This window comes from Argentina anserina, chromosome 3, assembly GCF_933775445.1.
Source record: "Argentina anserina chromosome 3, drPotAnse1.1, whole genome shotgun sequence".
NCBI classification, from domain to species: domain Eukaryota; kingdom Viridiplantae; phylum Streptophyta; class Magnoliopsida; order Rosales; family Rosaceae; genus Argentina; species Argentina anserina.
The window spans coordinates 34,459,193-34,474,360 of record NC_065874.1 but is presented as its reverse complement, the minus strand read 5'-3'; the positions used below and the strand labels follow the sequence as shown (position 1 = coordinate 34,474,360).

Sequence of the window (15,168 nt, the reverse complement as noted above, 5' to 3'; positions counted from 1 at the left end):
CGAAAGTGAGAGGTAAGACGATTTTCTAAAAAAAAAAAAAAGTGAGAGGTAAGGCGAGGTAAGAAGAGGTAAGAGGTATGGAGCCATGAGCTAATTATTGAGAAATTATTATGAAAGTGAGAGATAAGAAATGGTAAGAGGTATGGAGCCATGAGCTAATTATTGAGAACTTATTATGAAAGTGAGAGGTAAGAAGAGGTAAGAGGTCAGAGGTATGGAGCCATGATCTATTATTTGAGAAATTATTATGAAAGTGAGAGGGTAAGAGATAAGCAGTGTAAGACAAGAGAGCTAATATGTGACATACAAGTGATGATACAACTAATTCTTTATTACTTTCAATTTGTTATTGTTATATATGTGTTTCAAGTCGTATTTACACTTTTTTTAACACAAACGTATTAAGTTTTTATAAATTTTTCTGTGACCTGAATAACTATTACATACTCCTTCACTGTGTGACAGTGCAACATACAAGAGGTAATGAGTAAAAATTCAAAGCTATCATGCAGTATAGAACTATTATTTAGTAATAAGTTCTGGTAGATCTAGAGTCCGAAAGTTAGGTGAGCGGAAAAAAAATCATCAAGACGTGTTTTTTTAACTAATTAATCAAGACTAATTAAACTCTTAATAAGTCAAAAAGTTCTCCAATAATAGAATACAAACTTTTGATAATAAGCCAACAATAGATTTGAACTAACTTTGGGACTACATTTTTATTATGGTACTGTGTTTTTCAATTTACAACAAGGTAGATTAAATAAGAGCACAAGAATACATCCAGTTTCATTAGAAATTTAGAGATACAATTAATTTCGAATGTAAACATCAAATGAAAATTAAAATAAAATTAGCCCATAATTATAGTAATCACAGACCATGCAAGAGGAGACTACTGAGCTAGAATAATAGAAAGGTTAATATTGATGGAGTCAAGACCGAAAATGCTAGCTGAATGAACCAAGGGTATATATATGATTAGTAATGATTAATACAATGAACTAAAAATCATGTTGGGTTTGGTGTCACTTAGATCCGCCTATGATATGCTCAATTATTTATGAACTTGTCTATTCTATAAGCATAATAGTAGGCAACAAACTATCTAAACCTTCTTTTTGCCCTTCAAACTAGGGCCTGGAACATGACCCGGAGTTTGGAGATGTGAACCATCTCCGATTTCAACTCCCACCTTCTTCTCTTTGGGTTTATTCTTGGAGCCATAAGGCTAGCCCCTCTTCTTTTTGGCTTCAGCATTGGACTCCCCAACATGTTGAGGCACTAACTTACCACTCCCATCCTCCACAAGACCAAAAAGGTTTAGCCGTGAGCTTTATCCCCGACACCTTCACTCTTTTAGGAGAATCATGTGCCTTATCCTTCAATAACTGAATCTTTGGTTTATAAGGTCGCATTTACATTTAGAGCATCTCCAATAGTTTTGGCAACATTTCTCTAAAATGAAGAAGCAAATGCAAAAATCTTCAAAAAAATTATGCTTAAACTCCAACAGTTTCTTCATTTTGCATATTTGGCATTTATTACAAGTGAATAAAATATTATATAATCATACTTATATAACCATATATTATTTTATATATTTAATTTTCTAGTTTGAAATAAATGATTCAATTTTTTTATTGTTTTGATTGGTTGATATTAAAGCTTGAGTTATTAGATAAAATGTAACATTTAATACTATTACTTATGCAATTTTTTACAGATTGCTACAAATTTGGAGAATTTCTCCCCTCTCATCATTTTCTCTATTTTGGATAATGGTATGTATAATCTGTTGGAGTGAAACAAACTCAACATTCTCCAAAATGTATCTTTTTCTCCAAAATGCAAAGTTGTTGGATATGCTCTTAGAGATAGGTTAGTTAAATAAATATATAAGGGTGGTGATAAACACACACTTTTTTGTTACTAACACATAATTTATGGCAAGAGTTAATGAGAATCTAAGTTAAAGTATTATTGTCTGCGATAAAAGGTAATAAGAAAAATAAATGAGAGCATTATCAACAGAAATGTGAAATTTAAAATACAAAGAGGAGTTCTATTTTTCACCTCAATTGCTTATTTCACCTAAAGATGACTGAGTGTACCTCTAATGCTTATTTGTATTTACACGTAGGTTGAAAAATAAAATAAAAAAATAAAAAAATGGAGGTACACTTTGTTATTTCAGAGGTGCAAATAAAACTTTAAAATTAAACTTGATTGTGAGCAAAAATGTAAAATCTCCTTATAGAGCATGACATATAACAAATTCTAACAAGAGAAAATGAAGTTGAGTACAATCTAAACAGTCACATTGCAAATCCCAACAATGAGGAGAAGTCAAATCGTACCAAAACTAAACGTGCTAAAGCACAATTATTTGCCAAGATGCATTATCAGCAGCTTTGGTTGTGAAAATAATCATCTTGCCAAAAAATAATAATAATCAATACTCATCAATGCAATGAGGACAAGGACAATTGGTTTAGTTGCATGCCTCTTGTTGGTATACCGACTCTGTCTGTATGTAACTCAAGTCCAAGAAGTAGCTAGTCGTAATTTAATTTTTACTTAATGATGACAATAATAGCTTGAATAATATAATGGCATGAGTTTAGTGATTTAGAGTATTTGATTTTATTGGTTACCCTCATGCCATTAAGAATAATAATGGCATGAGTTCTTTCTAAAACAAGCGGCGCAGGCCTAATGTAATTGTGGGCATGACATTGTTTAGTAATGACAACCATATTATATAATGAACTCTGCCTTCTTTCATATTGTAATCCAACCTCACTTTTCTGACTACCAAATTAAAATAAGAGGAAAGAGGCATAATTGACAACGAACTCGATATACATCCAAAATCGACTTTATTTAAAATAATAAGCTAATGCAAAAACGATACAGCTTGACTAATAGAGCAGGCACATCTATAGGGAAACCATGACACATATTAACACGCTTCAATTAGGAAAAAAGAATACGCCGGTCAGGTGAGACTGGTGCAATTACTAGTTCTTAATAACTATGCTCACGCGGTGCAGCGGGTTGCATGAGCGATGTCAGTCATATCACCAATATTAATCACAAGATAAGTTGATTGCTAATTTGCTATGCATCAATTGTAAAATTATAATTCGATACAAACTGAACTTCTTGACAATTTTTAATACAAATAAATATATATCTATGTATAACAAAAAACCTATACATGAAAAGTATAGGGGCCACATATTTAACTATTGTCAATGGGGACAATCTGACTATTATCAAACCAATCCCTTCTCTTCCCTGATTGTACAGTTGCTTTTCTACGCTGAAGACTCCTCGAAACGCCGACCATGCTTGTTCTACAGCAGATTGGATCATTGGCTCCCTAAAACTGGAACTCAACACAAAAAGATGTTCAGTGCAGAATCTAGGAAGGTTTATATTACTTATGTCATTCACATTCCAACATCAATATAAGGAGTGAAAAAGAAGTGGAAAAAAATGACTATGGAATCAAAATAGAGATCATTGGTTAACTATAACATGCTTTATTTTTACAGTAATATTGAAGTATAAATCAATCTCTCCGATTTTTCCATACTTCAAATGCATTTTCTAAATATTAATCTACTGTATTCCCCAACAGCCCAAAAGCGTTCAAATATATTGAACACATTCTGGTTTGTATGAGCTTGGATTGGGTTACCCATATTTTAAGTAGAGGTTTAGCTCACTGCATTCTAGATACTAATGGATTGATAACTCAGAAAAGCCTAGGATTATAAATTCAGGAAGCCTTGCACATGTTTTTATTTCCTGATGAAAGTTGACATTTCTTCCTGTTTTTTGGTGAATGATATAAGCATTTTAAACAGCACATAAAGCTCTCATATTGGTTTATGTATATATATGTATAGAAATTCTCAGATGCGGACAATCTGCACTGCAGATTCGGCGATTCCGGCCAACGGCGACGCGCAACGACGGCGCCGACCAGCACAGCCACACTCCCCTTCTCCCGGCGCTCCTGTCTATGTCGGCCGGAGCTGCAGCGCCGGCCTAAGGCGGCTGGAATCTCGAAATTTTAAGATTTCGGCCGACGCTGCAGCTCCGGCCGGCATAGACAGGAGCGCCAGGGGGAGGGGAGTGCGGCTGTGATGGTTGGTGCCGTCGTTGCGCGTCGCCGATGGCCGGAATCGCCGAATCTGCAGTGCCGAACGTCCGTAGCAGACGAACTATATATATATATATATATATATATATATATATATATATATGATTAAAAGAAAACTAAAAGAAAGATGATTGTTTTCAGTGAAAATAAGCTTTAGAGAGTGAGGTTTTATATTTGTTTACTTCCAAAGAGAGGCCTCTTGTTTCCATGTTTCATTCAGTCACTGACCACTTTTTAAAATCAAGCAACTAAACCCCAAAAAAGCCATGCAACAGACCGTATCTTTTCACAGGATCACCGTCAATACACAACCCACCTAATTTGACAACCATGTAAGCATATGGTACACTCAACTTTCATAAACCGAGGAAACGATATCATAAACATAAGCTTTCTATTTTTGTAAAATGACATTATTTTAAAGCAAATCCCAAGCAACGTAGAGGTTAATCAACTTCTACATTGAGAACTTACACACTATATATAAAGAATTGCAACATCAAAATGACAAACAGAAGTTACAAAGGTGTTCAACTAACCTTAAGCTCTTGACAGAGATCCAATATTAAAATCATGTTGTCTGGATCACTATTCTGGGCATCCACAAATCCCTGCAGTAGCAAAGAGGGCTTAATATGACAGAGGTGACCAGCCATGCCTCTAACCAAGAGGTAACTGATATCAATCACCAACTTTATAAGAACTCAAGTTCTCACAACTTTGTTTTGAAATGGAGTAGGTCTCATAATGTTTCTCAATTATCAAGGTTCTCATGTAAGTGCAAATATATAGTTCTGAGTAGTATACTTTTAACACAAAGTATCTGGCAATAGATAATAACAATAACTATAATCTAAAAGAGGGCCTGTCATCTAAAAAAATTGAATACTTAAGTTGATACTTTAGTTTCCACTTTCCACATATATTGATTCTATTAATATCAAATGGTTGTGCCTGAAGCTGTAGCCATAAAGGGCTGCTATAGTTCTGTATCCTATGAAGATTGAAGAACAATTTTCATTATAAAGTATCTTACAGAGGGCAATACGATCCTCGCAAATCAATACCTGGAAACTTTTACAAAAATCTGTAAATCAAAATTCAGTAAAAATGAAGAACACCAAAGACTCGACCGTGATTATTCAGTAAATTCATAATTCAAAATTTGATCAAACGCATATCACAAAGATCATTTCATCTATAATTGATAATTCAAAAAAAACTAAACTACAATGCACACCCCCTACAACCTGCCTTCAGATGTCTAATATTTGAAAAAAAAAACACAATTTCATCAACAAAGTCACAAACCTATCATACCTAAACTGACCACCAATAGTTTTCAGAACCTAAAAAAAGAGAAAAGAAATACATAAGACAAGTGATGTAGGTGGTTTTTCTTTCAAATGCATTATATTCAAGACCTAAAGATGAGAATAGGATACAAAAAATGTAAACACTAACAAAATTCCTAAAGATTTCCCTTAAAGTCTTTTGTAATAACAACAGCTAAAGTACAAAAAAGCAAGACAAAGCAATTACAAAAAATAGGAGTCAAATTAGTTGGTAGCAAAAAACATAGCCTTGTAATTCAGTGAGTGCTCACCAATGCCGATAAGCGAAGCTGACAACCACTTCACAGCATCCCACATCCACATGGGTTATGAGAAACAAAGTCGATAAATTCAGACCTCCTTACATTTGTAAAGTGCTGTAGAAGTTAGAAATCAATTGAAATACACTATATGAGGAATTAAAAATGCATTGAACTGATGAGTCAGAATTAAAAAGAAAACAATAGAAATTTCAGAAGTCAGCAAAACTGATCACTTCAAAGAAAAAGGTCATACCCTGACTAATAGAACTATACAAAGTCGCCTCGAGCATTTAAGAGAAACCTGCAATGAACTTTCAAATGTTCAAGATTAGCTTTATCTACATAATCTTCATTTAATCAAATTACATCAAACAGTCGCACTAAGATTACATTAGTTAGATATAGCAAAGAAACATTACAAAGAAAAGTGAGTGCATTTAATCAAATTACATCAAACAGTCACACTAAGATTACATTAGTTAGATATAGCAAAGAAACATTACAAAGAAAAGTGAGTGATCATTATCAAGATTCAAACTCTTAGGTTGAATTCAAACTCTCTGCTATGAACACAGAATGAACCACAAAGCAGAGCTCTTTCAAACAAAATAAAATTAAAGTTGAAAAGATTACCTCATTAATATTGGTCTTTCTCAACCTGAAACCAAGTCATATGGAACACCACCGCAATCAATCATAAGCAGCGATGTGAACAGAATACAGAGGCTCAAATAAAGAAGAATAAGAAGAACGTTCTTACCATAAGCTTTACACAGAGCTGGCAATGAAATTCAAGTTTTAACCTGAGAACAATCAGAAAGGGAAGAACCCAAACTTCAGACCATATGCAATGAAAAGAATCGATATTTTCAAATGTTCAATTCAAACCGAAACTTCAGAATCAATCATATACAGAGCAGAGTCCATAACTTCACGACCGATTGAGATGACCCAACCAAAATTTTCGTTGCTCCCACTCACTGTGCAAATCGAGCAAAGAATCAAAGCCAATCAATCTCTCTCTCTCTCTGAAAAGGATTATTGTTATCATTTTACTTACGTGGAGGTGGATGAAGGCAGCAGCTGCCAACCCGAATACGCTAAGCTCAGTTTGTTGACAATGAACCCAAGTTGGCAGGGTTGGTGATGATCAGAACAACTTACAAATTGGATATTTAATTTGAGAACACTGAGCGGAGAAAGTTAGAGAACAAGAGGATCGAATGAGGCAAACTAAATGATCACTCTCATAAGTCATAACCTGAAACAAACCCTTTAGGCCGATTAGGACGAATGAAGTATAGGAAATGATGTATGGAATGACATTATCGTACTCATTCTGGTGCATCAACAACCTGTCATAAACAGATAACAAAGAAAAACAATACTCTTGTATGCTAATTTGATCAAATTATAGCCTCCGCACTGGCCAAGTATCATAAGAATAAGACAGACAATTCTTTATGGCACTCCAGACACCTTGTGACTCTGTAAACATGGATCACTGATACTTGAACTATGCCAGAATCCAACTCAGAAGTTTGATCCCTGGTCTTAAAATTGGCTCTTTGCCATTCCAAAGAGCAGTAGTATGAAATGATCACACCTCAACTGATAATTGCTAGTCTTGAGACTAACAAGTTATAATTTACAAGGGAAGAAGTAATATACAGTAATGCAAGTAAAGTCACATGATGAGAAACCCATGAAAAATGGTATGAGAAACCAGGCTGATGCACTTATTGGTTGAGAAACCATAGGTAGAGATCATAGGTTTCATCCTTGTGTGAGCCACCTTTCACTAGCAATGCAATGAAGCTGTTCTGGATATTGTGCCTGGCAAAAATCATCTCGGCTTGAATAGGAAGCCAAAAGTATGCAGCTTGCTAGCATTCCTCACTCACGTGTAGTGTAATTGATGAACAACAGTTGGAACACTTTCACAAATCCTTTGCTCAGTAGACATCCAGTCCTATACGGAAGTTCAGCCACGACGGTTCCAATATGATATTAGCAGGTGACAGAGTCCTTTTCCTTTTGGTGGTCAGATTGTTTCTTCTTCTTCTTCTCATTCTGACGCTGTGACTTATTTGAAGCTTTGTCAGCCTTCGAGACAATTTCAGAGACTGTAAACCCGGAAACTTCAAAATTGTATGATCTATTAGGAAGTAATGAATTGCGAAGAACAACATTGATTCCATCATAAGTCCAAACACTCAAAACTGCCTCTCCTTTAAGTCCGACAGCAAACCAGCCAAGACCTGCAGCAGCAATGTCCACCGAACTTGAATCCCAGCTGTTTCCACTGATGTGGAACTCCTTTCTCACCCACTGTCCAAGCTCCTTAACTCTATTCTCACCAATTGGTGGCTGAAACACGAACCAGTTCATTTTAGTACAACATTATCATGCATTGGTCTGAGAATTTAAATGAACATATGATACTAATATCTCTCATTTGAGCCTCACACTTAAATGACAGAGCCACATGCATTATATTTAGGTATGCTACAAAAAAAAAAGGACACTCAGAGATTATGTACTAACAAGGCAAATGTACTCTCTAAATATTGAGCTTATTAAATGGCATCCCAAATTCAGTAATACTGAACCTTCTTAAAGCTATTATTGATCAGATGATTAATTTAACAGCTGGCATTACACCAATGCGGAGAGGGGAATCTAGAAGCCACAAATAAATAGTCGGTTGCTTATTGGTGCTTGTGAGTAGAAAAAAGCTCCAACAGTAACATCTTGAACATGAATAAGATTAATGATTATCAGACAGCTAATTTTTATTGACTAGTGTTAATCATACCTGTAACTGACGGCCAAAATGCTTCTCTACCATTTCAGATGCATTTTCTGTTTTTCCCATGTGTAATGGGAGATAAGGAGATGCCCATGCTGTCACATAAACAGAATCTACAGATGATTCTTCTATATCCAGCCTCATAAGCCCAGCAATATGAACTGAATAGCCATCCTGTAACAACCAAAGGGCAATTTATACAAGCCATGACTTATGATAAATGACACACACACTATTAGTCGAGCCGTCTAAGTTTACAACAAAGAGATCCTGGAAACCATGATAATCTATGCATTAGAACGTGATCGGTACGTGCAAACAACAGTTACTAAAAGAGTAAAATGAACTTCCAAGTCCATCAAGTAATCAGCTTTCAAATGAAAACAGGTAATAATATAGTTCAAGATAGAGAAATAGCTAACCTTGATCCTGTAGGTCCTCGGTTTCAACTCCTTGCTAATATTCACAAGCTTTTGCTCCTCTCTAGTCAACCTAGTTGTAATCTGCTGAGGATTCAAAAGCCCCGGCGTATCAAACAGCTTAGTCTTACCAGGAAGCACACCTTCCACTCTCACAATCCCCAATGTAGTCCCCGGCACCGGCGCCTCAGTCAAATGAGTAATCTTCCCTCCACCATGCTTCCCTATCGCGTTGATCAAAGTACTCTTCCCGGCATTCTGCGCCCCTATCGCCCACACATTACCCCTCGGCCCTGCTAAGCTGGCCACATCCTCCACCAAACTCCTCAACCCCCAATCTCTCACTGCACTCACCAAATGCACACTCGTAATCTTCTCCGCCCCTCCCTCCCTTGCTCTGCTCCTAACCCAATGCTCCAACCTAGTCGGCCCCAATGAGCTCGGCAACAGGTCAATTTTGGTCACAACTAGCACGATTCTCGGCACATTTCCAGCCTTCCCCTGCTTCCAAGCAGTGGAAAACTCGTCGATCGTATCAGACACCAACTTGGCCACTTTTTTCGGAAATGAGCCGTCGAAATCGGCAGCATCCACCACCATTAACACCACCTGCCTTGTCCCTGATGCCAATGCCAGCTTCCTCCCCACCGTGTGATGGAAATCGAACTCCGGCAGCAGATTCTCCACCGTTGGATCCTTCACTCTCCCATAATGCCTCAGAGAATGGCATCTGGCGCACACTACCGGCTTTTCCGGCTTCGATTCCGATCCCAAATCACTCAAATCCGAACCCGAATCCAAGTTTTGGGGCTCGATTATCAAACCCTTCTTCAGGGCTTCGTTGAATTCGGATTCTAGGGCGACCGGTTCGAGATGGGGCCCCAGTTTGTAGGTTCTGGGGTCCTTTTTCGAGGGTTTGAGGAAGAAGCCTGGGGTTTTGGGGTCCGAGTCCTGCATGTGGACCCCGCAACCGGGGCAGACGGCGGCGGCGGAGGCGGTTGGGGAGTCATCGTAGTTTCCGTCGCGGATGAGAGGGAGAGAGGAGAAGGGTTTGAAGAAGAGTAAAGGCGGAGGCTTTGATGGGGTTTGGGATTGGGGGTTAGGGTTAGGGTTTGGAGTGAGATGTGGAGATGGGGTTTGTTTAGGGGTGAGGGATTGGGAGATGAGGGAGATGGAGATGAGGGGCTTTAGTTTTGAGAGGGATTGAGTTCGAGCTATCATCATTGGGATTTTCAATTGGTTTGGTTTAGGGTTTTAGCCGAGGAAGATGACTCTTCCCACCTAACGACGCCGTTTTTGGCCATCAAAGTTGTAAAGAGTTTTGGTAATTAAATCGTTGACTAAAGTCTATACTTGAACTTAACTAACTAATGAGTAATGACTAACGAGCTAGTGAACCATTTTCAGACCAAGAAAATAGAAAAGTGAGAACCATTTACTTTTAATTTCCGGAATTTCTCTAAATCGGTCTTTATTTTTGTTCACCTACTTGATTAACTTTTTACTCACGTTTTATCAAATACGTAAGCGAGTATTAATCGAGTGGGTGAACAAGACTCTTCACGTCACTTGCTAAATATATTTTTAAGAACTAATTTCAATTTATTTCTATAAACTTTACATCCAAAATGAGTTTACATCTCTATATTTTCAAATGACATCAAAAAATGACAAAATTCATATTTTTATATGGATTATATCGATAATTATGCTACGAGACTTAATTTTAAAGTTTTAGTATTGTTGTAAATTTATTAGGAATTTTGTTTTGGTCTTTGTATATATAATTTAAAGTCTTATTTTAATAGTTTTTAATCGGATTTTAACCAAGAAAATATGAATTTTATCTTTCTTTGATGTTATTAGAAAGTATAGAGAGTGAACTGATTAAAATAAAAATTTAAGGGGTGAACTGATTTTAAGTGTATAGTTTAGTGGTATAAACTGAAATTAATTCTATTTTTAACTAGCTTATAAATTATTGAGTAGATTTACAAAACTCTGGGCTTAGTATTTTCATTTTCCAACGGTTGAGCAATAGTTATAGCAGATGAATTGCCGTTTCAAGTGACCAAATCAGGCCACATGAATCGGGTTTTTCAACCTGGAGAAGAGTTGACATACTTGCATTGCATGTTCTGGAGCATTTCTCATTCAATTTTATCAAGCAATAGATAGATCCTTTTACACAGATGCCTGAATTTCCTTCTGATATTTTTTATTTTTCACAGCCAAAAGGTTACAATATTGAACAAGTCTTTTAATTATACATCTCAGTGTTCTTTCCATATACGACCGGCCACTTTCAGCTTCAGCTCCTGCCTGCTACCACCTGAGAAGAAGAGTGCTAAGTTCCTCTGGATGATTAGTCCATCTTGACTGTCACGAACTTTTCGATGGCTATCACGAATACTCCTTGGAATTCCTTGCCATGTTAGCTTCCTGCCGCCGCCACCAACTTCGAGACTGTAAGTGAATTGCTTGGCCTCATCATCGTCACCCATGAATCTAAGGAAAGCCATGTATACAGGAGCTGTTCCAATGTGGAATGCTTCGAAATGCAAACAGAACTGACGGCCAAAGCAGTTAAAGATCTGCACTACAAGTAAAAATCACAAGGGTCAAAAATAGATTGATGCAGGTAGAACTGAACCAACTAAAAAATGACGATTTTATTTTGCAATTCACAGAATTTATTCATGTGTGGAAAACTTAAAAAAGACCAATATAGCAGTTGAATTTATTCATGTCAGCATTCTGATAGCTGCAAGAACATTTTCTGCGGGGAGCAATTGGGAAGAAGCTACAGACAAGAGATCCAAAAACAGATTTACAAGACTGTATTAATTTGCATCTCTTCTCAACGTCTTATCATCAATTAATGAAATCATATCGACTCCAATACGAACATCGATCAGCATAAATATGTCCTTTAATGGATCAAGAAAAGGTACATATATAAATAAAGATTTCAATCACTTCAGATAATGAAGATTTCTCAATCAAGGAACAGCCTTTGCTCAGAGAGAGAGAGAGAGAGAGAGAGAGAGAGACTTACGGTTAACATCCATGTAGCATTTTCAACCTCTTGGGGATTGGACTTAACATATCTATGGTTGAAAGTAGATCCATCATGCATGTCAACCTTGTGATCATTTTTAAGATGCATCATAAGGAATTGGATATCTCCAGTAACAGAACATTCAGCTCCAGCATAAGGGCAGTTGTAAGGACGATATTTACAGACTTTCTCATGCTTTAGCTTGCTGTAGTAGGGGAATATATCAGGGCAACCATAAATTTGATATCTACAAGGGAGATCCAGGGACTCTGCTACTTTCTCCAGTGCCAAGCATCTTATATTTCCAAGCTCATTGCGACAAGTGGGGCAACAGTTCTGAACTCTAGTCTTACAGCTCGAGCATAAAGTATGGCCATTTGGACACTACAATATAAGCTTCAATTAGATCTCTCTAGGGTCAAATTATCTACATTCACACTTCCAATGTGCATGTACTGCAATCTGATGATCAAATAATGTCAAAGCATGTAATGGGAAATTGGATTAGAGGCTCTCCCAGTTACAATGGAAAGTAACACAAAGATATATCATACAAGGAATTTATAACGAACAGAATTCAAAAGTTATGTCCTTAAATTCATAACCTATTACTCTTTAGCTAGCAATAAAACCAGGCAGAGCATCAATTTTGATAAGAGATTAAATTAGAAAATGAGCAACTTTTCCTGGAAGTAGATTAAATGAAACTAAAGGTGTATCCACGTATTAGGTCATGTGTGTGTTAAGCTACCAGATAGTTCAAAACCTATTACCTGTCAATTATAGATTAATGTTCATAAATGAAAGACCTTCCAGGCTTCCACCACAATGTAGCTTATTGATCAAAAGTACCTGGTGAATTGGAGGACACATTAGATTCATGCAGACGGGGCACTCAAGTAGGTCATGCACATTCTTGTTTGATGGCATTCCTGCATTTCCATTTAAACCAGGAAGAGCTTTTCTAAAGGGAGAAGTCCTTAGATCAGCAAATGAAGTCGCTGCATCCGAATCGGCCAATGTAATATGACTCTCAGCCACATCCTCGCAGAAGTGACCTCCAGGAAACATTGTTTCTTCCTGAATTATCAGTGTTCGGCTCTCCAGATTGGGATCAATATCATAATCGTATCTCCACTTGTTTTGCTTTCCTCAAATGCCAATGTCCCTGTCACACACCATCAGAGACTTAGTGCTATGAGCAACTCCTCCTTTAACAAAACTAATGTGCATTTTTTATTTTATGAAAAGCAAGGTATCTGATTATCTGTCAACACATGAATGCACTAGCTACAGGCCTACAAAGATAAAATTCATGCCCGCCACCAAAAGGCATATATAAAGATGCCAATCCACAGCTTCAAGTAAGCCACCAAAAGGCATCGAAGACCACTCTAACAAGTAGAAGTATTTATCTCATCGTGCATATATGTGAGGTGTGATCTTGAATTTGGGATTTGGGTGTAAAAGAGGAATCTTTGATCCTAAAATCCCATCTTGATTCAGCCCCAGGAAACAAGCATATCCCATAATCAGTGATTATCTTTGCTTCTTCTGTAACAATAAGTCTGAAAAATAAGACAAAAATACCTAATCTGCTTGTGAAGAAAAGTTGAAGAACATTCGCTCATGCTTATCGGCAAATAACAAAGTTCATAGAGAAAGTAAAAAAGTGGTTGCATTTATTTTTTCAGCTGTGAAGCCTACAAAAGCATCTAACTTGACAAAGTTATCCACATGAAGTAGGCGTTTCAAAGTTAAAGAACTTCTAAATAATCAAAAACACTATTAGCTGTATCAAACTTGAAATACATCAATAAGTGGAATTTGTCTCTGAGTTTCACATCTTAAAGCAAATTGCAAGAAACTGAAGCTGAACAGTGTAAACTACACACTCATATAAGAAAGATCAATGACAGAACCCAAAAGCTTTAAGCTTTTAAATCTCAATTCAACTACACATCCAACCCGAACCACACTCTCAATCAAACCATGAAACATAAACAAAAAAAACACAAAGACATAAGAACAGATAGAAGATCTTACCAAAAACTCATACACCCAGATGAGAAATTGAACGAAAACACCTCAACCCAACAACAAATGTCCGAAATGAGAAGAAACTGAACTGCCCAGATGAGATTTTGGGTCAGAAATGCTTGAGAAACCAGACTCTAATCCACCACAGCCTCCAATAGTTGCATCAAATTTTGTTCTTTCTTCCTCCAAAGAAACAAAGCGCCTCGAGGCGGAGAAGAGTCCGTGAAAGCTGGGCCGGATTGTGCGTGTCTTAGATTGATTCGGGCATGACAAAAGTCTCCAACTTCCCAAAGAGTCAAAGTCTCAGAAGAAAAATATATGAGATAATGAATGTCATCAAATCCCACGAACCCAAAAAAACTCACATAGCGATTATAAAACAATGAATCTCACAACTACAAGTGTCTCTGTTCCACTTCCTCCAAACACCTAAGCACATTTTTCGAATTGAAAATAATAAATGGGGTCTGCGTTGTCCTCTTCAACAGTGCTTGGCTTTTTTGGAGCTTTCTTTGTTTGGTCTTGTAGTAAGAGAGACTTCAGAGTCCATTGGGGAAAGGTAACATTTCCCGCACGCAACGTTTTGAATAATCACAGTAAAACCAAATGAAGGCCATCACGGTTTCCTGGTAATCTGGCCGTTAAAACTTGAAAGGTGCTTTTTTCTGGACGCCGAAGTTGAAAATCTGAGAAAGTGTTTTTCAAATACCGAGTGGGAGGGCGAGTGTGGGGGTCCGGTGGGTGGAGTCCATGGGACTTTGGCTATGATTGCTTCTTGTTTTGGAAACTCGGTACTGGATCCTATGCAACTTATTTGATCGTTCCCCTTTAGGAAGAGACAAATCTGTTCTTCTATGGAAATTCTTGTAATGTTGAGCTTATGTGATCATGGATCAGTTTTTGAAAATGACATTTGAGCATGCAATCCAAGGAAGATTTTTATTTCCACCTTGTTCACATAAGAGGCGAGATCGGCACATATTAAACATAGTTTATGTTTTTTTATTACATGTGTGTATTTAACAGTGTCTATATAATTTGTAAGTGTAAGTTTTTTTTTTC

The 15,168-nt window shown here is 36.9% G+C and overlaps 2 protein-coding genes and 1 long non-coding RNA gene across 6 annotated transcripts; all 3 read right to left on the bottom strand.

Moving 5' to 3' along the window:
• Positions 1 to 3,187: 3,187 nt before the first annotated feature.
• LOC126789349 (uncharacterized) lies at positions 3,188 to 7,044 on the bottom strand. 3 transcript variants are annotated; one of them, XR_007671515.1, is made up of 7 exons: positions 6,835 to 7,044; positions 6,535 to 6,754; positions 6,408 to 6,432; positions 6,028 to 6,075; positions 5,784 to 5,871; positions 4,717 to 4,788; positions 3,188 to 3,394 (listed from the first exon to the last, which is right to left on the bottom strand). It is a non-coding gene; the product is annotated as an uncharacterized LOC126789349 (long non-coding RNA). The 3 variants fall into 3 exon arrangements; XR_007671516.1 differs by having other exon boundaries at positions 5,784 to 5,888; positions 6,408 to 6,754; XR_007671514.1 differs by having other exon boundaries at positions 6,408 to 6,754.
• A 320-nt stretch (positions 7,045 to 7,364) lies between these two features.
• Positions 7,365 to 10,242, bottom strand: LOC126789337 (GTP-binding protein BRASSINAZOLE INSENSITIVE PALE GREEN 2, chloroplastic). Its single transcript, XM_050515477.1, has 3 exons — positions 9,009 to 10,242; positions 8,593 to 8,760; positions 7,365 to 8,144 (listed from the first exon to the last, which is right to left on the bottom strand). Exons 1-3 carry the CDS (start codon positions 10,227 to 10,229, stop codon positions 7,785 to 7,787), a joined length of 1,749 nt encoding a protein of 582 aa, XP_050371434.1. The 5' UTR covers positions 10,230 to 10,242; the 3' UTR covers positions 7,365 to 7,784.
• An 876-nt stretch (positions 10,243 to 11,118) lies between these two features.
• LOC126789341 (E3 ubiquitin-protein ligase SINAT2-like) lies at positions 11,119 to 14,453 on the bottom strand. 2 transcript variants are annotated; one of them, XM_050515483.1, is made up of 4 exons: positions 14,113 to 14,449; positions 12,919 to 13,234; positions 12,064 to 12,450; positions 11,119 to 11,599 (listed from the first exon to the last, which is right to left on the bottom strand). In XM_050515483.1, exons 2-4 carry the CDS (start codon positions 13,135 to 13,137, stop codon positions 11,279 to 11,281), a joined length of 927 nt encoding a protein of 308 aa, XP_050371440.1. In that variant the 5' UTR covers positions 13,138 to 13,234; positions 14,113 to 14,449; the 3' UTR covers positions 11,119 to 11,278. The 2 variants fall into 2 exon arrangements, with proteins under 2 accessions (XP_050371440.1, XP_050371441.1); XM_050515484.1 differs by having other exon boundaries at positions 11,197 to 11,604; positions 14,113 to 14,453.
• Between the last annotated feature and the right edge of the window lie 715 nt (positions 14,454 to 15,168).

Coding starts and splice junctions, on each gene's coding strand:
- LOC126789337 (XM_050515477.1), bottom strand. CDS start 10,229: ATGATGATAGCTCGAACTCAATCCCTCTCAAAACTAAAGCCCCTCATC. Junction 8,761..9,008: donor CGAGGACCTACAGGATCAAG/GTTAGCTATTTC, acceptor TGGTTGTTACAG/GATGGCTATTCAGTTCATAT. Junction 8,145..8,592: donor ATTTTGGCCGTCAGTTACAG/GTATGATTAACA, acceptor TTCGTGTTTCAG/CCACCAATTGGTGAGAATAG.
- LOC126789341 (XM_050515483.1), bottom strand. CDS start 13,137: ATGTTTCCTGGAGGTCACTTCTGCGAGGATGTGGCTGAGAGTCATATT. Junction 12,451..12,918: donor TGTGTCCTCCAATTCACCAG/GTACTTTTGATC, acceptor CTTATATTGTAG/TGTCCAAATGGCCATACTTT. Junction 11,600..12,063: donor ATGCTACATGGATGTTAACC/GTAAGTCTCTCT, acceptor CTTGTAGTGCAG/ATCTTTAACTGCTTTGGCCG.